This window comes from Lycium barbarum, chromosome 4, assembly GCF_019175385.1.
Source record: "Lycium barbarum isolate Lr01 chromosome 4, ASM1917538v2, whole genome shotgun sequence".
In the NCBI taxonomy this organism is placed as follows: Eukaryota; Viridiplantae; Streptophyta; class Magnoliopsida; order Solanales; family Solanaceae; genus Lycium; species Lycium barbarum.
In genome coordinates, this window is record NC_083340.1 from 3,905,423 (window position 1) to 3,927,402 (window position 21,980).

A 21,980-nucleotide genomic window follows, 5' to 3' on the forward strand; every position below is an offset into this window, starting at 1 on the left:
AGGAGCTGTGTTCCAAGAAAGAAGGACCAGTAACTATTTTCTGTGATAATAGCTCTGCCATCACACTTTCAAAAAATCCTGTTCTCTATGGAAGGAGCAAGCATATAAATATGAGATTTCATTTCCTCAGAGATCTTACAAAGAATGACGCAATAGAACTCATCTATTGCAGAAGTGAAGACCAGATTGCTGACATACTCACTAAGCCCCTTAAAGCATCAACATTTCAAAAGTTAAGGGAGCTGCTTAGTGTTGGAAGACTCAAAAACCAAGTATGAAGAGCTAAACTGTATGTTGGGAACATCAGTTTACGGGAGGGATTGTTGAAGCACGTTTCATGTTTCCTAATAAGTTAGGTGTCATGTTTCCTAGTTAATTACTTATATTTCCTAATCAGGTTCCTATTATATAGGAACAAGTGAATGTAGTGCCTTAGTGGGTTAGTAGGTTATTTCTATAAAGATAGGTTGTAACTGTGATGTTTGTGGGATTATGGAGTACCCTATAATTCCTGTGTAAAGCATACATAAGGCTAGATTTGCTATAAATTTTATCTAAGTTGTTCTCACCACAAGTCTCTTTAAGTTTTCATCATTTATCAGATACAAATGGAAAATTCATAGTTTTCATCTCTAATTAATCTTTAGCCTGGTGGGGAAACATTCAATGGCTGTGATCAAATCAAGGGGACAAGTTTTCATGTTTCCTCCATTGTACTATGCAGAAAGCTGTAAAGGAGATTTGAACTGAAACTGAAAATAGTAACTAATCTGCAAGTGGATGAACCAAAAGATTCTCAAACCAAATCACATAATGTCAAACAAAATGAGACCAAATAATGTTGGAAAATACAACCTTTACATCGGATATTGGGAGGGGGGGGGGGGGGGGGGGGGGGGTTGGATGTGCCCAATTTATTGCACTACATAATTCTTTAATGGGCAAAATTTTATAAATTGGCATGCTAATAGTTTTTTTATTCCACCTAAATAATTATGTAAGACTCCCGTAATTAGTAGACGCTATTCAAAGAGAGAGTTTCAAAGTGTACATTACACAACCTATGTGAATCCACACATGGTTTGGACGACTGAAACTTTGCTATGCCCAACAAGTTTCATAGATAGATCATAGAAGTTAGTGATCAAAAACAGAAACTTCGTCTTTACTAACTTTGCTAAGTTTCCTATCTGCAAACATATGGAACCAAAATATTTTATGTTTCCACTCTTAATATTTTACTCTATCCTATACAAATCTCCCACCAACTAATGAGGTGTGAAAATTGGATCTAGTAAGATATCTGATCCAAGAAGATCCAACCTAAAACACCAGCATGGACATAGAGACAGATAGAAAATTTAAAACTCTTGAAATGCCTCCATCAAAGGCATGTTTTCGAAGTGCTGAATTCTGAGTGCCTGATCATTAATCAAACTGCTTATATCTTCAATCAACAACGTATCCGAGTCGAGCAAATTTTCCTTTCTTTCAATTTCAGACTTGAGTTTCTCCAATTCAGCTTTCATCAATTCCAGATCCTTCTTCTCATTTTCAATCTGTTCCGCGAGCCTATTCTTCTTATCATTGAGCTTTTTTGTCTCAACAATAGAATTTACCCCATCTTTAATCTCATCAAGCCGAATTCTTAACCAGTTGACATTCACCTTTATTTTCTCAGCATCCCTAACTATAGAGCAATAGGAGTTCAAGAGATTACAATCGACTTCAGTCAAATGTTTCTTTTGGAGTTCTTGGACAATCTTACATATAGCTTCTAGAATAGAAGTCAGCATGTAACGTGACTCAAGCGGACAATCATTTGTAATGTCTCCGTGTTTTTTGACAATTGCTAGAAAGGTTGGTTCAAGACTTGGGTTTATGCAAATTGATTCTTTCGCCAATCTTGTGCTTTCTTCTTGGTTTGCTTTTACTTCCTCAAATGCAACCGCTACTTGTTGAACGAAATTGACATCAATACATGTTGGCTGATTAATTAGATCAGCAATATTCTTTGCTTTGTGATCACACCGAGCACCAGTAGTTGTGCACGGTTCTTCTTGTATCGAAGGATTATCACTTGTCCCTTGAATGTCAGTAGCATGAGAAGGAAGACCTTCACCACTCTTTGCTTTAACACTATGAGGTGGAATTTCTTCAGTTTCCGTATTCACTTCTGAAGTTAATCCTGACTGTGGTTGCATATCTGGTGACCTATTGGCTTGGCCTAACCGACTTTGCTGACATCCTTCAGCTTCAATTGATGCTTCGGACTGATGAAATGATGATTGTAGTGATGCCACACTATCTTGAATACCAGCTGCACGGGTTAACACATGTAAAGAACCAAATTAAGAGTAACCTAATCACCAAACCAACGAGTTGAAATAGAACAATGGAGTTGCCAGAAGAGGTACAAAAGCCATGGAAATATGCTAATCCAATGCTATTACCCATAAAACATATATATATATATATATATATATATATAAGTTATGCCCATCAAGTATACAAGGATCTATCCCCCTAAAGAGTTCAAAAGAATTTATATATATAAGCACACCATTAAATTTACATTCTTGTTTGTGTTTGGGGATGAAAAATTGCAGCAGGACACCGAGTCCTGAGTTTAACGAAGCCCAACGATTGGGACTCAAATCCAAATTATGAATATGTCATTTGATTGGTGATGCAGAAAGCCAGAAACAACCAGGGTGGAGCCACAATGACAATTAATGGTTCGGCAGAACACACTAACTTTGGCTCAGACCCTGCATTTGTGAAAATAATCTTCTGATATGGATAAATAATCTATGCAGAACCCAGTAAGCAAAGAGAATTATGGTCTAGAACCTATAAACTAAACATTCTGACTCGGCCTCTGAAAACAACAAGGCATCCTACATAATTGTGGCACCAATTGTTACTCCTTTTTTGTTCTTTCTGTTTTGCACCAAATGTTACTTGACCCGCAATGAACTAAAGAAGCACATTGTTGCAAGCTCAGTACTTTCAAGTTTTTGGTTTTTGTTTCTTACTAGCTAGGTCACAAACAGTGAGCAACTCAAGATTTGGATGCAAATAGACAAAATGAACTCCAAGAAGGTACCCTTAAACATTTATCATTAGAGTAAGAACGCAGTCAATGCTACACATTTCTTAAACTCCGCCCTGTCAAACACCTGGCACGACGTGCAGGGCAGAGCCACCCCTTTATTTATGAGTTCAGCAGAACCAAGTAGGTCTGGCTCTAAATATTTGTGTTATAAAAATCATTTGAAATGTATTACTAGTATATATTTTACTAGCCAAAATTTCTTTAAAAAATTTCACTGCTAAGTTAACTTTTCATTCATTACTTCAATATTGTTTGTTTGAAATTATGACTAAAATAGTTATCCAGTCTCCATACTCCATAGTACCCTTCAAGCCTTCCAACTAAATCAAATGATGTCAACCAAAATGAGACCATAGAGTCAAACTTTGACTAAGACATTATTGTTACTTCGAAAAAAAAAATGCAACCTTTTACGCTTTTACATGGGAAATATAATCAGGGCTGGAAGGAAGTTTTGTTCAGCCAGTTTTGAAAATGTTCCCCTTTTCCGTGAAGAACGACGACCGCGAATACACACTTTTTGAAAAGATCGGGCTAGGAATTATGGGAAGAAGCCCAAAAATAGATTTCGTAACTCAACAGGCATTTGATGAGAAATTAGTTTAATTGATCCGTTATCACAACGAAAACCTGGTGATTCATATTGAAACCTTTTTGCTCCACAAAATGTACAGTCTGGATCAGTTTTAAAGTGTACATAATATTTTGGCAACAAATTACCATTCTGCAAATTGACTTCTAATCTCTTTTTACCTGTACATCGTGATATGATACTGTTACAAACAGCGAAAGTTAAATGCGATATTGCCTTAGCAAAGGGAGACATACCTCTATTTGAAGTAACCACTGGAGATGAAAAGTTTTCTGCCGCATCACAGCAACTTGATGTTGATCCTGGTATTTAGATAGTCAACGTTTAGACATGTACAATTAGTATATTACTTGTAATTTTGCAATTTTTCCCGACTCACCTACTTCGGAGATAGAGGTGCAATCAGTTGTTTTTGTAGCCGCAGAAACATGTCCTATGAAATGGTTGAAGAAAAAGTAGCATAAATTAGTAAAATCAATTTATGTATCAAGGTATATCTATATGTACACAAGCGACGTTACGTGCATGTATGTGTAAAGTTTTATAAAGGAATGTCTATCTGACCTTCATTTCTAGCTAACGAGGGATCAGAAGTTTGAAGTACACTTTGGTTTCCATCTTGACTATCAACTTGTGACGAAGATAATGCATTATTGGAATGCCTTTTTGATTGTGCATATCTAATACGACGTCGCGATAGAACTAGTTGTTTTCTTTCAGGTGAAATTTGTGCATATCTAGTACGACGTCGCAAATTTCTATTGGCATGCCTTTGTTCCTTAGTGTTTTGAGGTCCATGCAACGAATTGTCATTGTTTGTCGACATTCCTGTTGCAAAGTAGTTTTCAGTTTTGTTAAAGTAATTGTCATAATTCGGTTTATTCTAAAAGTTATAGTACATTATATCGGATTCTTTTTTGGTAAACAAAATTGTCCTGACATCATCAAATTGCAATTGAACAGATGCAAGCAAATTAGGAACACACATATTGTTCAAGAATACATAACTGTGTGGAAAAATTAGGAAATTAAAAAAAAAAAAAAAAAAACAATTGCTTTGGCATATTTTCGAACACCTTAGGTGCATTAGGGTGTGTTTGGTATGACGTTCTCGAAAAAGAAGTGATTTTTCCTATTCATTTTCTATTTTCTTGTGTTTGGTATGCGAGCTGAAAAATATCATCATTTCGTATATTCAAAGCAAAACACTATAAACTTTTAGAATTCACAGTGCAATTTTTGGTGGTGGGGTTGGCCGGTGGGAGGTGTGGTAGGGTAGGTGCAGGGGTATGTGGATTGGGGATGAGTTTGGTGTGTTTTCACGCACAAAGGAAAATAGGAAAATATTTTTCAGTCATGCCAAGCACACCCTCAAGGGTCGTTTGGTGCCTCTGAGATATTCCGGTATTAATTTTTTGTACCGTATTTAGTAGGAGATCTCCTCTAAAAACACGGGTACAAAATGAAGCATGATTCCAAGGGTGGGATATCCACCTTATCCCACTAAGGTTGGGATTATTTCAGATAAGGTTGGGATTATTTCAGATGGAATAAAATAATTCAAAAGGAGGAATAAATTAATCCTAAAATTATAATCCCGGAATAATTTTGGCTACCTGCCAAAGAACCACTTAGTTTAGTAGAATCACGTTAACAATCCCTATGCTGTCAAAATATATTTTCATTTTTATTCAGCATTTAAATTGATGAACTAAACCAGATAGTTATATGTCACTTTGTACAGTAAGAAATTGCAGTAAAAACTTACCAACATAAAGTGCTAAGATGAACACCGGAGGAAGAAGCTAATGAAATTACAGAAATGGAACAGAGAGAAATTGAAGAAAACAAAATGGGTGTGACCAGCAAAGTGAATATGAAAAGATGCTAAAGAGAGATACACATTTTCCTATTAAAAAAATGAATATTTTAATCATCAAAGAGAACAAAGAAAAGTAGACTGTCAGAACACTTGAGATAATGATGACATATAGAATTTCAAGCATTGTCAACATACCACAAGTGGATATTTATTTTTTTCAATTGTTAAACTTTTTTGATTTTCTAGGCTGGAGACGATAATTTGTTATTCATAAATGTATTACGATTCATATATCCTATTTTAAAAGGAATTATAGACGAGAACATAACCCCCTTGTTTGGATGGTGGTTTCCCGTGATTCATTAATGTATGATTTTCTATGAAATTATGTTTGTTTTTATTGTTCTTAAAATTATGTGGTATGGTGTTGTAAACCCGTGGTTCATCCCATGGTTATATAACCATGAAAAGTCCCAATTTTTGTAACCACGAATTTGATGGTTTTTTCGTGGTTACATATTTCATTTCTCCATTATTCCCCACCCTCCACCATCCACCCCACGCCCACTCCCAACTACCCCACTCCTCTGCCACCCACCACCTCAACCACCACCCCCTAACCCCACCCCACAACCACTCACCCTCACCTACCACCCACTATCCCCACCCTCATCCCCTAACCACCCACTCCTCCACCACCGCCACCCACTACCCCTCACCACCGCCCACCCCACCCCCACCTTACCACCCACTACTCCACCTTCATCCCACAACTACCCACCTCACACCACCCACCCCTCCACCACTCCCATTCACTACCTACTTATTTTTTAAAGTTCCTGTTTTGTTCTTTACCTGAGTTTTATTAATATATATAAACTAATTTCTAATTAAGAGTTAAGGGTATTTTAGTAAACTTACAAGTTATTATACAGTACCATACAGTCAAAACAAACAATACTAATGTTATTAAACCACAACAAATGATACAGTCTATCCAAACATTGTGTTCATTAATACAGTACAATACAATACAACACCATACTGTACCATATCATATTGTACATTAATGAACCACGTGAAACAACCATCCAAACAGAGGGTAAGGTTTTGGGAAATTTAACCGCGTGATATCTCAGTGAACGTATTGAGACCCGGTGAGAGAGCCAGATAGATTTCATTTCTATAAGAGGTCTGTTGGCTATAACTAACCGCACGTAGATGATATTGTAAACCTTGATAAAATTTAGTTCCTTCTAAACAATTTCTACATTGTCTCTTTTACATCCTGTTTATGCATGTGGTAAACGTGGGAATAGAAAGAATTAGTAGGTGGTTAATAAATTTCATGTCTGTTTATACTTTCTAATGGGGTCGAAATTCATCAAACATGGATTTATAGTGTTTGGCTGTAAGTTGCTGAAAAAATCATGTATGAAACCTGATCTTGAACTGACCCGCAACGGAGTGAATGTTAAGCTGGAGGTTTGGAGACAAACTCTGGAGTCTAAAGGGTTCAAGTTGAGTAGGACCAGGACAGAGTACATGGAGTGCAAGTTTGGTGACGAGACACATGAGGCTGGCGTGGAAGTGAGGCTGGGTACCCAGGCCATCCAAAAGAAAGGAAGTTTTAAGTATCTTGGGTCTATTGTACAAGGAGATGGGGATATTGACGATGATGTCACGCATCGTATTGGTGCAGGGTGGATGAAATGGAGGCTCGCTTCAAGAGTGCTGTGTGATAAGATGGTGCCACCAAAGCTTAAAGGCAAGTTCTACAAAGTCGTAGTGAGACCGACTTTGTTGTACGGGGCGGAGTGCTGGGCAGTCAAGAACTCGCACGTCCGGAAGATGAAAATTGCGAAAATAAGAATGTTGTGATGGATGTGTGGGCACACCAGGCGAGATAGGATTAAGAATGAAGATATCCGAGATAAGGTGGGAGTGGCATCAGTGGAGGACAAGATGCGGGAAGCGCGGCTGAGATGGTTTGGCATGTGAGGAGGAGAGACACAGATGCCCCAGTGCGGAGGTGTGAAAGGTTGGCTATGGACGATTTCAGAAGAGGTAGAGGTAGGCCGAAGAAGTATTCAGGAGAGGTGCTTAGACAGGACATGACGCAGTTCCAGCTTACCGAGGACATGACCTTAGATAGGAGGCTATGGAGGACTCTGATTAGGGTAGAAGGCTAGTAGGTAATCCCACGTATCCCGTCGTACTAGTAGTCGCAGTTTTGATCTTCATTTTCTTGTCCTTTGATTCGTGCAACTATATGTTGGTCCTTGTACCACAATTATCGTATTTATCTGTGGTAGCTACTGTTTCTGTTTTCTCATACTGCTTTATCATGGCTTTTTCGCTTTCGTTAGTTTCATTTTCGTATTGTTTTGAACTGTTTCTGCTTATCTAACCTTTTCTCATCATGTTTTCTCTTGAGCTGAGGGTCTTCCGGAAACAGCCTCTCTATCTTCCGAGATGAGGGTAAGGTCTGCGTACATTTTACCCTCCCCAGAGCCCACACTGTGGGATTTCACTGGGTATGTTGTTGTTGTTGTTGAAACCTGATCTTGAACCAAAAACATACATACTTCTATATATTCACAATATATACACACACATGTCCACTGTCTAGTTCAACTATCTTCAAGCGTTGTTATAAGTGTTTGCATATTTAAACACAACACAACCATATTCTAATATCTTCAACCAGATCCATTCATACAAATCTGGGTGACCAATAAATTACATACCCAGCTAACGATGTGTTCAAGAAATAGAAATAACCAGAGAAACCTTTGAATGAGTTGTATATTCTATGCTAAATATCGAGATTATACATTGGGGGGGGGGGGGGGGGGGGGTAGGTTTACTATCTTTATTGGTGATCTCTAAGTTCAATTTTGTTAAGGGGATCTTTGAGAGAAAAACTTAATGCACAACATGTTTCAACAAAGTTGAATCTTAAATGTCTATAATCTGTGGACCTAGTACTAGTATATTATTAATAGCAGTACACTGTTAGAGTAACACTAAAGGTGGACAAAAGTTATTAACCACACCATTTACTTTAAGCTTTCACATATGTAAAGTAAGTAATCACACAATTTCACAAGACAACACTTCTCTAGTAGTATTTCAAAAATACTAATCTTGACAAATGCTTTAGTGTAGCTTTTACTAATATAAATTTCATTTTACCTGAGTGGCAAAGTAGTTTGTCTCACTTGCTGATGCTCCTTGCTCCTTGCGACTCGTTTGCACATTTTTCAAGAGACAAATTATAGGCAGAAGTCATAAGAAAATATCTTGCAGCTGATCAGTTTCAACTATATTGACTCAATCTAAGTCCAGCTTTATTTCATCAATGTAGTCAACTGCCTAAGCTATGCGTGCTGTTAAAACAGAGATTTTGTATCAAAAGTGTATTACAACCTATATGAACCCACACATGCTTTGGACACTTTAAGATTGTTCTATTCTACACCAAACAAGCTCCATAGGGGACCAATCAAAAGAAAAAAGTACCACAGATCGAAGAAGAGAGTGATCAAAAAACAAACTTTGTTTCTACTGAATCTCCTTATCAAGTCTTTACTGCTAACGCCCTTAAGTCGTTACTGCTAAGGCATGCATATGAAGCATAACAGTCATCAATGCAGTTCGTATAGAGAAGAAAAAAAGGGTGAATTTCCAATTTGCTAGCATGTACAGCAAAAATACTTCTATTCCAGCCTTGAATATTTTACTGTATTACAAAAGAGCTCCCACCAACTAATGAGATGTGAGAGTTAGATCAAATGACACTTTGGGTAAGTAACAATAAGCTAGAGGAATATCTATCCTAAAACATCAGAATAGACTAAGGGTAGACAAAAGATTTTGACACAGTAGAACTATTGAAACGCCTCCATCAATGGCATATTTTGAAACTGCTGAATTTTGAGTGCCCGATTATTAATCCAACTGCTTATATCTTCAGTCAGCTGCATTTCCAAGTCGAGCTGACCTTCCCTTCTTCTAATTTCAGACTTGAGTTTCTCCAATTTAGCTTTCATCGATTCCAGATCCTTCTTCTCATTTTCAATCCGTTCCGCGAGCCTATTCTTCTCATCATTGAGCTTTTTTGTCTCAACAATACAATTTATCTCATCTCTAATCTCATCAAGCCGAGTTCTTAACCAGTTCACATTCACCTTGATTTTCTCAGCATCCTTGACTACCAAGTAATAGGAGCCCAGGAGATTACGATCAACTTCAGTCAAATGTTTCTTTTGGAGTTCTTGGACAGCCTTACATATAACTTCGAGAACAGAAGTAAGCATTTCAACCGACTCCATTGGACAATCCTTTGTAATGTCTCCGTGTTTATCGCAAATGGCCAGAAAAGTTGGCTCAAGACTCGGATTCATGGTAATTGATTGTTTCACCGTTTTTGTGCTTTCTTCTTGATTTGCTTTCACTTCTTCAAAAGCAACCGCCACTCGTTGAAGGAAATTGACATCAACGAAGCATGTTGGCTGAATACTTAGATCTGCCCCTAGAACAAAAGTAGTACAAGGAGGAGGAAGAACTTCACCAATACCTCCTTGAATAACATCAGGTGCAACATCTGCAATTTCTGTCGTCACTTCTTTTAGTAATCCTGACTTTGGCGGCATAGCTGGTGAAGTATTGGTTCCACCAAACTGACTTGTCACTATAGCACTTATTCGACATCCTTTAGCTTTGGTTGATGCTTCAGACTGAAGAATTGATGGGTTTAATGATGCCACACTATCGTGAAGACCAACTGCAGGGGTGTTACACATGTAAGGGAACAAATTAAGAGCATCTAATCACCAAACCATTCAAGTTAAAGCAGAACAATGGGGTTGTCCTTTTCTATTAGTAAATAGACAAAATCAACTCCCACAAAGTATCCTTAAAATTCTATTGATAGAGTGAGTGATTAAGACATAAAATTGATAAATAATTTCTCTATCAGCCTAACTTTTTTTTTTTTTATCCGTCTGAATTCGCAACCTAGGAAACTCAGGGATAATGGGCCCGCCCTGTATTCTTCTCCACTTAAATTCCTTCATCCTTTGTCACTTGAACTAAGCGCCGGGGCTCTATCCAACTACCTTTTCAAACACTGATTTTATATTTTCTTCCTATAAAAGCAGGTTATCCAGCTTTTTATTTAATTACTTTGCTGCACACACTTGTTGGGAATAAAATAGACCCGCAAAAATAATATTCACAGTATTAGTGATAAACGCGGAACATTAAGTTATGGTTAAATCAACAAGAATAAAAATGCTACAAACTTCAACCAATGAGAATTCTTGGTTACTTGCAATTTGCAAACGTTCTGCAGTAGCCCACAATTTTGACTTTGCCATTTTCAACAATAGCTGCAACTTTGAAAAAATACATACCAAAGGAAGAAAGACAACTTCCTTTATATAGGGGCTGGACCCCACAAATCTCCCCCTCCAGACCCATTCACCTGAAGGAAGGTACACCGGGCTTCTAGTTTGAGTGCATGCCGACAAGTTCTTTGCACAATTTGAACTTGTCTCTTGGTACCACCTTGGTTAGCATAAATGCAGGATTTTCACTTGTGTGTATCTTGTTGACCTGAAATGATTCGTTCTCCACTTGCTCACGAATCCAATGATATCTGACGTCAATGTGTTTTGTTCTCGCATGGTACATGGAGTTCTTGCTCAGGTCTATTGCACTCTGACTATCGCAATAGACGACATACTCCATCTGTTGCAATCCAAGTTCTTGAAGAAATCTCTTGAGCTATACATCTCTTTGCCAGCTTCAGTAGCTGCAATATACTCCGCTTCAATTGTAGACAGTGCGACACACTTCTGCAACTTCGACTGCCATGATATAGCTCCCCCTGAAAAAGTAACCAAATATCCAGTAGTGGATTTTCTGTTATCAAGGTCACCTGCCATATTAGAATCTGTATAGCCCTTCAAGATAGGATTTGATACTCCAAAACACAAGCATTCATGTGAGCTTCCTCTTAGATACCTGAGTATCCACTTCATAGCTTCGCTCTTTTCCTGGATTTTCGAGAAATCTACTAACAACACCGACTGCTTGAGCAATATCTGGTCGAGTGCATACCATTGCATACATCAAACTTCCGACGGCAGAGGAATAAGGAATCTTGGCCATTCTCTCTTTTTCCTCCGTTGTTGTAGGACACATCTTCTTGCTCAATTTCAGATGACCAGGAAGAAGTGTGCTAACCCACTTAGCACTCTTCATATTGAAGCGCTCCAGTGCATGTTCTATGTACTTTTCTTATGACAAGTAAAGCTTCCTTTCGTCTCGCGAATGAGTAATTCTCATGCCTAAAATCTGTTTAGCATGACCCAAGTCTTTCATTGCAAAAGACTTACTCAACTGTTTCTTCAACTCGTCAATCTTGGAAGCATTCCTGCCTACAATCAGCATATCATCCACATATAGCAGGAGGATAATAAAGTCATCATAAAAAAATCTTTGTACAAAAACACAGTGATCTGAAGAAGTCTTCTTGTAGCCTTGCTCCCCCATAATAGACTCAAACTTCTTATACCATTGTTTGGGAGCTTGCTTCAATCCATATAGACTCTTCTTAAGTTTGCATACAACATTTTCTTTTCCTTTTGCCTTGAAGCCCTCAGGTTGTTCCATATAAATCTCCTCTTCTAAGTCACCGTGAAGAAAAGCAGTCTTCACATCCATCTGCTCAATCTCCAAATCAAGACTAGCAGTCAAACCAAGAACTATCCGAATGGAGGATATTTTCACGACAGGAGAAAATATTTCGTCAAAGTCAATACTTTTCCTTTGACCAAACCCCTTAACAACCAATCTAGCTTTGTATATAGGCTTCAAGCTGTGTTCCTCGGCTTTAACTTTGAACACCCACTTGTTCTTCAAAGCTCTCATGCCCTTAGGCAATTTCACCAACTTATAAGTATGGTTCTCATGCAGAGATTTCATCTCATCTTGCATGGCTTCAATCCATTGATCCTTGTGCTCATCTTCCATGGACTCCTCATAACATTCAGGTTCTCCCCCATCAGTGAGTAATACATACTCATTAGGTGAATAACGGGAAGAAGGAACATGCTGTCTAGTAGACCTTCTAAGTGGAATACCTGACTCATCCACAACTTCATGAGTAGGAGCATTTACCTCATCAATAGCAGCATCGTTAACATTATCAACATGCTGATCTGAAACATGATTCTGGGCATCATCATCGTCATCGAGCCCATTACCGTCATCAACATTTGTATGAGGGACTTGATCAAGATTAACTAAACCTTCAGAACTTGAAGATTTTAGCTTCTCCGCTTTGTTAATATCTTCAATGGTTTGATCCTCCTGAAGATAACATCACGGCTTCTCACGACCTTCTTCTCAATTGGATCATATAGCCTGTAACCAAACTCATCAAGGCCATAACAATGAAGATGCACTGCCTTGTCTTGACAACTAATTTTGACCTCTCATCTTTATGCACATGTACAAAAGTTTTGCAACCAAACACTTTCAAGTGGTCATACGAAACATCCTTGTCATACCAAACTTTATTTGGAACATCACCTTGCAAAGCAACAACAGGAGATAGGTTAATAACATGTGCAGCAGTCAACAAAGCCTCACCCCAAAAGGAATTCGGCAACTTTGCTTCAGAAAGCAAACATCTGACTCTTTCCATCAAGGTCTTGGTGTCTAATACTCTGTTGCTTGCAGTATTCGTCAAACGGTCCACAATATTCACCACCGTTATCAGTACGAATACACTTCAGCTTCTTTCCTGTTTCTCTTTCAACTGAAGCCTGAAACTGCTTAAAGACACCCAACACTTGGTCTTTAGTCTTTAGGACGTAGACCCAAAGTTTCCTTGAGCTATCATCAATAAAAGTAGCAAAGTAAAGTGCACCACCTAAAGTCCTTGTCTTCATTGGACCACATAAATCTGAATGCACCAACTCAAGCAACTCTGTCTTTCTTGAAGGAGGATGAGACTTGAAAGAAACTCTATTTTGTTTTCCAGCCAAGCAGTGCTCACACTTTTCTAATTTAGCACTTTCGAAATTTGACAACAATTTCTTTTTGGCCAGAACATTTAGTCCTTTCTTGCTAATGTGGCTAAGCCTCTTATGCTATAATATTGAAGAGCTATTGCTCTCAACTGCATTCACCATATCAACACAGGCAGAGGCTGTAGTCCAGTATAGACCACGACGCTTTTCACCTCGAGCCACAATCATGGAACCTTTAGTAAGCGTCCACTTTCCAGCACCATTGGTACTGACATATCCAGTGGCGGAGCCAGGATTTCCACCGAAGGGGTTCAAAATATAAAAAAGTAAACATACGAAGAAGCTTAAGGGGGTTCAACATCTATTATATATACATAAAAAATAATTTTAACCTTGTAATTAAAAACAATATTTTTCTCCACCGAGGGGGTTCGGATGAACACCCTCGGCATAGTGTGGCTCCGCCACTGGACATATCCCTCATCATCCAAAACACCAACAGAGATCAAATGCAAACGAACATCGGGTGCATGCTTTACATTGTTTAAAACTAGTTTAGTTCCAATACTAGTTTCCAGACAAATCCTTCCAACACCAGCCACCCTAGATACAGTCTCATTACCCATACTCAAAGTTCCAAAGTCACCCGGAGTATAGGATGAGAAAAATTTCTTCCTTGATGTCACATGAGATGCGGCACCACTATCCACAACCCAGCTTGACTCATCACAAGCAATATTTATCAGATCCGCATCAAGGACAGTAACAAGATCTTCTGTAGTGACGGTGGCCACACGATTGCCATCTTCTTTCTTTTCCTCCTTGTCTCTATTCTCCTTTTTCAAAATTCGGCAGAACTTCTTTGTGTGCCCTTTTTTCCCGCAATGATAACACTCAATATCTTTAAGTCTGCTTCTGGATTTGCTTCTATTATGTTCTCTATTTTGAAAACCACGATTCTTGCCTCTCCCCCTAGAGTCGGTCACCAAGACATCTGATGAGGAGAAGCCTTGAGATTTTCTTCTCATCTCTTCATTTAAAAGACTACTCTTGGCAAGATCCATAGAGATCACACCATCCGGAGCAGAATTTGATAATGAAGTTCTAATAATTTCCCAAGAATCTGGTAGGGAACCAAGTAGAAACAAACCTTGAATTTCTTCATCAAAATTAATGCCCATAGCAGATAACTGGTTCATGATCCCCTGAAAAATATTCAGATGATCTGTCATTGCGGAACCATCGTAGTATTTTAAACCCAACATCTGCTTTATCAAAAACATCTTGTTGTTTCCAGTTTTCCGAGCATACAAACTTTCAAGATGCTCCCATAGGGTCCGAGCATGTGTCTCCCCAGAAATATGGTTCAACACATTATCGTCAACCCACTGTCTAATGAAGCCGCAAACCTGCCTGTGTAACAAATTTTACTTTTCATCTGATTTATTGTCAGGCTTTTTAGTGGCAAAGACAGGTTGATGAAAATTCTTGACATAGAGCAAATCTTCCATTTTGCCCTTCCAAATGACATAATTTACGCCACTCAAAGTAACCATTCTACTAGTGTTGGCTTCCATTGTTTATCACAAATACAAATAATATTTATTAGGAGACCAAAGTAATTCTTTTCTGATGTGGAAGTTCAGACTATGCTGCAACCACAGAGCATACTCAGACAGAACCTTGACTCTGATACCACTTGTTGGGAATAAAAAAGACCGGCAAAAATAATATTCACAGTATTAGTGATAAATGTGGAACACTAAGTTATGGTTAAATTAGCAAGAATAAAAATGCAGCAATAATGACACCAAGATTTTACGTGAAAACCCTTCTGAATAAGAGAAAAACCACGGCCAAGAGGAACAGCTTATATCACTATAGTAAGGAATTTTACACTGTGTAGTCACGAGTATAAATACTCCAAAGACCACTACACATTCAAAAAGAAAAATACTCTTTTGATTTTTCCCACCTCACTACAATATCTCTCACAATCTATTTTTCTTCACAGAGTAGGGTCTGAAGAAGATAGAATGTAAGAATGTACGCAGACCTTATCGGTAGACCCTAATGACAAGCGGTTCAAAATAGTATAAAAAGTCATGGCAAAAATACTATAAATACATGATAAAGCTCTCTGGAAAAAAAAAAGTTTTAACTCCCACAAAATAATATGATAATCGAAGTACAAGAAACAACAGATATTAGCAAAAATTGAAGGACAAGAAAATCAAACAAAAACCCAAGTAAAATCCAAGAAAAGCACAAACCTTAGAAGGTAAGAAGCATAAACAAGAAGCGACAGCTTAGTATTACTAGTGGTGAAGTAAAAGCTCACCTTGTTTACGAGGGCGACCTCTTTTACGTTTCACCATGCATTTCTCACTTTGCTGATTAGAAATTGTTGGAGGATTAATGCTTCTAGGCATAGTTGTCTTGGCCAAATGTACTGCAACAAAACCAGGTGGTATTTCTGTCATTGTTAATAGATGCAAAGATTACTTAAAGGGGATCTTTTTGAATGAACTTCTAGTTATACAACTTCAAAAAAAAAAAAAAAGACTGAATGATTTTTGGACTACAAAAAAAGAGCTAGCTGGAAAAAGTGCAGAGGAAAAAAGATGGCTGAAAAATGTTTATTTCTTGGAAGTGAAGATGGTGTGTAAAGGTGGTGATAATAATGATATTAATAGAAGTGTAGGTGGGATTTTTTCGTTTAAGTGATGTTGATGGCAGAAACATAAAAGTAGAAAGCAAGTGAGAAAATCAAATAAGTGTGGGAAAAAGGACCACATCAAGAAGATGAATATTGAATAGGATAAGGGTACTACGAAACATTAAATTAAAAAGTCCGTCCAACAACCAAAATCTCCTTATTTGTAAAAGTGATTTTCGAAAAAAATAATTCTAAAGGACAAACATAGAAATTTCAATTTTACCTTAACTTTTGTTTTTATTATAAAAATTATTGTATCTATCTCGAATTTTTCCGTTGATTTTGGTCAAAGTACCCAAAATTGATTGATCAATTCGGATACAAATCCCACAGCCACACTCACATCATGTCAATATGGGTTTGACACCGAAAGTGATGAATCCGATCAACTTAGGTATGGTTGAGGTTCCAAAAGTACTTCCGGAAAAAAATTATTTTTTTGGATTACTGAAAAATAACTTTTAGTAGTAGTTATTCGAAATATTATTTTTTCTTAAAAGTTTGGTCAACTCTAATGGCATGAGAAAATTTATTTCACAATCGGGTTATTTAGGTATTTATATCAAATTTGTTGATTGTCACGACCCAACCCCGTAGGCCGTGACTAGTGCCCGATCTGGGCACCCGAACCCATCTATCAAATATTATCTCAAATTCTATCAACCCATCCTAGTATATGGCGGAAGCCGACAAGGCTTTATTTCAAATTTAGGTAATTTCCAGAAAAATTTCGGCAGAGTTTCCTTTATTTTACGGACTATCCAATATACCCTGCACCCAGAAAATACCAACAAAAGCCACACAGGGCTAACCAAGCAATATATAAACATATGCGGACCGGCCGCCTCGGTGTATAGGATCGCCCAAACAACATATGCGGACCGGCCGCCTCGGCGTATGGGATCGCCCAAACGACATGTACATACATCCATACAGAAAGACCCTAACCCACAAACATGTCCACAGACCTCTAAACAGACCGACAGAATCATATGACGGGACAGGGCCCCCGCCGTACCCATGAACGAATATATACAAATGCACTAATAAAAATATATATACCAAAAGTATAAGCTCCGGAAAGAGAGGAGCACTCCGAATAGCAGAAAGGGTGTCCTAAACAGGTGGATCACCAGGCTGTGCGTCTGTACCTGCGGGCATGAAACGCAGCCCCCGGAGAAGGGGGTCAGTACGAAATATGTACTGAGTATGCAAAACAGAAGGTACAGAAATAAATCTGAATAATAATCGAATCAGATATATAGAAAATAATACATATCAAAATGTTTATTTCCAAAGTATAAATTATGCATAGGGCACTGGAAAATGTGGTCGCCCGCCTGTCGATGGCGCCACAACACAGCATAACACCAGAAAGTTTCAAATCTCCGAATCCCCGTCACACATCACAACACAGCATAACGCCAAACATAAGTGGAACCCGGCCCTCGAGCGAGGAGTACGGTGAACCATAAACACAGCATAACACCGGAATGTATCAAAAAGCGCACGACAACAGAACCGGCCCGGGAACCGGCGAACGATATCATAGTAGGCACGAGCGGAGTAGTGAGGAATCATATGCATAAAATCATTATTATAAATCCGAAGGATAAGTAAAATAGTCATATTCGAAATCGGAGTAATAATTATCACTTTTTGATTCAAAGTTGTCGAATTTACATAAAGGGCGTCGTGGGACCCACGGACGAGTATAGACCCGAACTGAGCCCGCCTATGAAAAACATACCCATTATACATCAAGCAAACTCCTATAAAAATTATTGGAGCGATCCGAGCCTCTATGCGAAAAATATGGCATTCAGAGATTACAAAATTTCTTAAAGTGAACATTTTCTATGCGAATTTCGGAAAGCGATTACTTCAAATACATCATGGTTCATATTTCATAAAAACATACATAAGAGTGTCAAAGAATATATATATGGATCATAACATGCTCGGATCTCGAATTTGGAATTCCCTTAAAGCTCTAATCTAGCCTATGTGAAACTAAGGCATGCCAAAAGAAGGAAGGTTGCTTTACATACCTCTTACGCACTTCCAAAATAGCCAATCTAAAGTAAATTTCCAATCTACGCCTCGGGCTCCCCAAGGTCTACAAATACGCCAACGAATACCAAACATTAGTTAAGGACACTTGAGCCATTCTTTCCAACTAATCATTAAATTCTACAGAAAATTCGGCAGCACTTCCCCTATAAATAGGCCATCCCGAGAATTTATCTCGCTCAAAATCAACAACAACCACAATAACCAACCTAGCAACATCAATAATCAATTCGAAAGGCAAAACAACATTAATAGCTCTCTTTTACATCTTTCAACAACTTTCCAAATATTCGTTTCAACGGCTTACTTTCAAGCCACAATATCGTTCGTACATTCGATTATTAACCCAAATCCATACTAACAACATTAGAGGACTTCTAAACCATTCACATAATTTTTTTCCAACAATCCAAAAATTTTCCCAAAGCTGGCCGAAACCAGTCCCCTAAACTGTGAGCAGCCCTCTCGTTGCTTTCCTTATTTTTAAGTCATGTTTTGTATCACAATCCACAATATAACGATATGATTTTCATAAAATATACAATTTACGTCAAACGCACAACTAGCCTCAAAACAGCCCCCTACACGGCTTCAACACAACTACGACAACTTCATGATTTTTTTTTATCCATTTATCCACACCACAACACATTCAATTTACTCCCAATACATGTACAAAAAGATTAAGCATGATTCCATCTAAACCTATCACTCACGGCTCACTTCAACTTCAACAACAACAATCCAATACCGACATGCAAAAAAAATTATATACATTCAATTCATCATCTATACATGTTCATAATGTATCCAAACTCATTATAAATGTAAAAGAAATAACCAATTCTTACCTTGAATACTTGGCTCCAATTTGTGTCTTAAATTCTTATACTTATTCTTGCTTCTCCACCTCCCTCTCCTTGTCTTCTCCTTAGAATTTTATTAAATCACAAAACTGATTTTTTTTTTCTCCACTCTAGCCGTGACCTCCTTCTCTTTCAACTCTTCTTTTTCTTGGTTTGTTTAGTTCTTGAAAGCTGATTTTTCAACAAGTGGAGTTGGAAAGTGTCATTTGCACTATGCCTTATTTTATATATTATTCCCCATATTGCTACACGTATTCCCTCTTTTGAGGACTCACTTTTGCACCTTGTTTCTTTAATTTTCAGATTTGATTCCCCCCCTTTTTTTTTCTTTTTTTTTTATTCGGGTGGGGCCCACATGGCCCCTTAGGCTTAATTAATTAATGAAGTGATTAAATTTTAATCCCACTTAATAATCTAATCATAGTTAATTTACCCCTAATCTCCAATAATATCTTTATACCAATAAAATTTATAAACAATTTATGTTTTAATTAAAATTAAAAAAAATTAAAGATTTCTATTTCGTGTCCGAAAATAATTCCGCCTTTAACTTGATTCGACTTGCTTGCGAATAATTTGACGTATAAATATACGGGGTATAACATTCTCCCCCCCTTTAGAACATTCGTCCTCGAATGTTACATTAGTCTTATAGGGTCTCACAACATTCCGGGTTAGTTTCCTTTTGAGTAGCATATATCAATTTCTTACCAATCAATGTAACGAATTTAGAAATTCAAACCACCTGTAAACACACCTGGTGGCGCCTCCTGGTCCTGTCGGCTGGCCAACGCATATATGCGGTTCGAAGGACTGCTAGAACCTGAAGCACCGCCACGGCCTCGACCGCGACCCGCCTGTACCGGCATACCTCGTCCCGCAGGGCGCATGGCTGAGGGAGTAGAAGATGAACCCGCGGCTGATCCCGTCGGCTGAACTGTACTACCAGAACCACTTGCCATTGGACAATCACGCATCATATGGCCCTGACGGCCGCAAGAAAAACAGGCTCCCGTAGCTCGGTAGCACTCTCCTGGATGAGATCTCCCACAATACGAACACCGAGGCATAGGTGGCCTCGCCTGGCTGGAACCTCGGCTCACCTGTGAACCTGGAACCCTGGAGCTCTGGCCTGCTCCTAAGTATCTGGCACTATCAAATCCCTCTCCGGTAGACTGCGGGGGCGCACTCTGCCCTGGCTGAGAAGACTGTCTAACATACTGTTGAGGCTGCCCGCCTTGAGGCTCCCCAGAATACCCAGCGGACCTGGCCCTCTTGGGCGGCCTCCTGTCTCGATCTCTACCAGCATAATCGGCTCTATGTCGGTCCTCCATACCCAGAGCATAAGCCTGTAGTCGGGCAATATCCATGTCTGTCTGCAATGCCACCGCCATACAGCCATCAATCAAGTAGCGGTCTAACCCCATCACGTATCTGTGCATCCGATCGGCCATATCTGCTACTATGGCAGGTGCGTACCGGGCCAGAGAATCAAACTCCATATTATACTCACGAACACTCCGACCCCTCTGCTGCAGATGTAAAAATCGGTCAACCCGCGCCCGCCGTAACTCTGGGGGCAAAAAGTGGCGGGTAAAAGCAGCCACGAACTCGTCCCAAGTAGCTGGGGAAGCACCCTCACCCCTAGATAGCTCCCAGGACTCATACCAGTGAGCAGCGACATCCCGTAGTCTATGCGAAGCCAACTCAACAGACTCAGTCTCTGAAGCCCTGACCAAATCTAGTGAGCGCCGCATCCCCCGAATAAAGTCATGGGGGTCCTCATCAGGCTTAGACCCGTAAAACTCTGGAGGGCCACATAATAGAAACTCTCGAACCCTCAGGCTGTCACGCCTATCGTCATCATCATCATCTCTCCGCCCGCGTCTGCGAGCCTGTCCCGCTACCAGAGTGGTCAATAACTGCACAGCCTCTCTCAGTGTCCTGTCCTCCGCCCCTGGCTGAGGAGCTGGAGGCGCGGGAGCTGAAGCCCCTGGAGCTAATGGAGAAGCTGCTCCAGACTCCTCTGACGATGAAGACGTAGCAGAGTCGGCTGGCCGGGACGTAATATCACGCATCATCTGAGCAAGGGTCCGAGTACCCTTCTGAGCCCGGCTGGTCTCTCCTACTACGCCCTTTTTCTTCTGGGCGGCCGTCGCCTTTTTCGGAGGCATCACTGAAAGAAAAACAACAACAGATCAAAACAGAATCATCCTAATACCACAGTTCTATCGCACGATCTAAGATCAGAAGAAAAGACAACATCCTAAATGTCCTGTAGCCTCCTGTTTATAGATGTGGTGCACAACACACCGATAAACAAGACTCTACTAGACACGATCTGTGGACACTCCGAGGACAAACCGCTCTGATACCACTTCTGTCACGACCCAACCCCGTAGGCCGTGACTAGTGCCCGATCTGGGCACCCGAACCCATCTATCAAATATTATCTCAAATTCTATCAACCCATCCTAGTATATGGCGGAAGCCGACAAGGCTTTATTTCAAATTTAGGTAATTTCCAGAAAAATTTCGGCAGAGTTTCCTTTATTTTACGGACTATCCAATATACCCTGCACCCAGAAAATACCAACAAAAGCCACACAGGGCTAACCAAGCAATATATAAACATATGCGGACCGGCCGCCTCGGTGTATAGGATCGCCCAAACAACATATGCGGACCGGCCGCCTCGGCGTATGGGATCGCCCAAACGACATGTACATACATCCATACAGA

General features: G+C 39.3%; 1 protein-coding gene and 1 long non-coding RNA gene across 5 annotated transcripts; both read right to left on the minus strand.

The window, feature by feature from the left end:
* Positions 1 to 909: 909 nt before the first annotated feature.
* LOC132634890 (uncharacterized) lies at positions 910 to 16,304 on the minus strand. 4 transcript variants are annotated; one of them, XM_060351028.1, is made up of 5 exons: positions 15,922 to 16,304; positions 4,275 to 4,538; positions 4,090 to 4,143; positions 3,947 to 4,012; positions 910 to 2,320 (listed from the first exon to the last, which is right to left on the minus strand). In XM_060351028.1, the coding sequence occupies exons 1-5, from the start codon at positions 16,061 to 16,063 to the stop codon at positions 1,362 to 1,364; spliced, it is 1,485 nt and encodes a 494-aa protein (XP_060207011.1). In that variant the 5' UTR covers positions 16,064 to 16,304; the 3' UTR covers positions 910 to 1,361. The 4 variants fall into 4 exon arrangements, with proteins under 4 accessions (XP_060207011.1, XP_060207014.1, XP_060207013.1 ...); XM_060351030.1 differs by lacking the exon at positions 15,922 to 16,304 and adding an exon at positions 8,731 to 9,430 and having other exon boundaries at positions 912 to 2,320; XM_060351029.1 differs by lacking the exon at positions 15,922 to 16,304 and adding an exon at positions 5,479 to 5,702 and having other exon boundaries at positions 913 to 2,320.
* Positions 16,305 to 17,236: 932 nt separating this feature from the next.
* On the minus strand, positions 17,237 to 19,027 carry LOC132638073 (uncharacterized). Its single transcript, XR_009581595.1, has 2 exons — positions 18,351 to 19,027; positions 17,237 to 17,450 (listed from the first exon to the last, which is right to left on the minus strand). It is a non-coding gene; the product is annotated as an uncharacterized LOC132638073 (long non-coding RNA).
* Positions 19,028 to 21,980: the final 2,953 nt, after the last annotated feature.

Coding starts and splice junctions, on each gene's coding strand:
- LOC132634890 (XM_060351028.1), bottom strand. CDS start 16,063: ATGACAGAAATACCACCTGGTTTTGTTGCAGTACATTTGGCCAAGACA. Junction 4,539..15,921: donor AGGTCGCCCTCGTAAACAAG/GTGAGCTTTTAC, acceptor ACTTTGCAACAG/GAATGTCGACAAACAATGAC. Junction 4,144..4,274: donor CTCGTTAGCTAGAAATGAAG/GTCAGATAGACA, acceptor ACCATTTCATAG/GACATGTTTCTGCGGCTACA.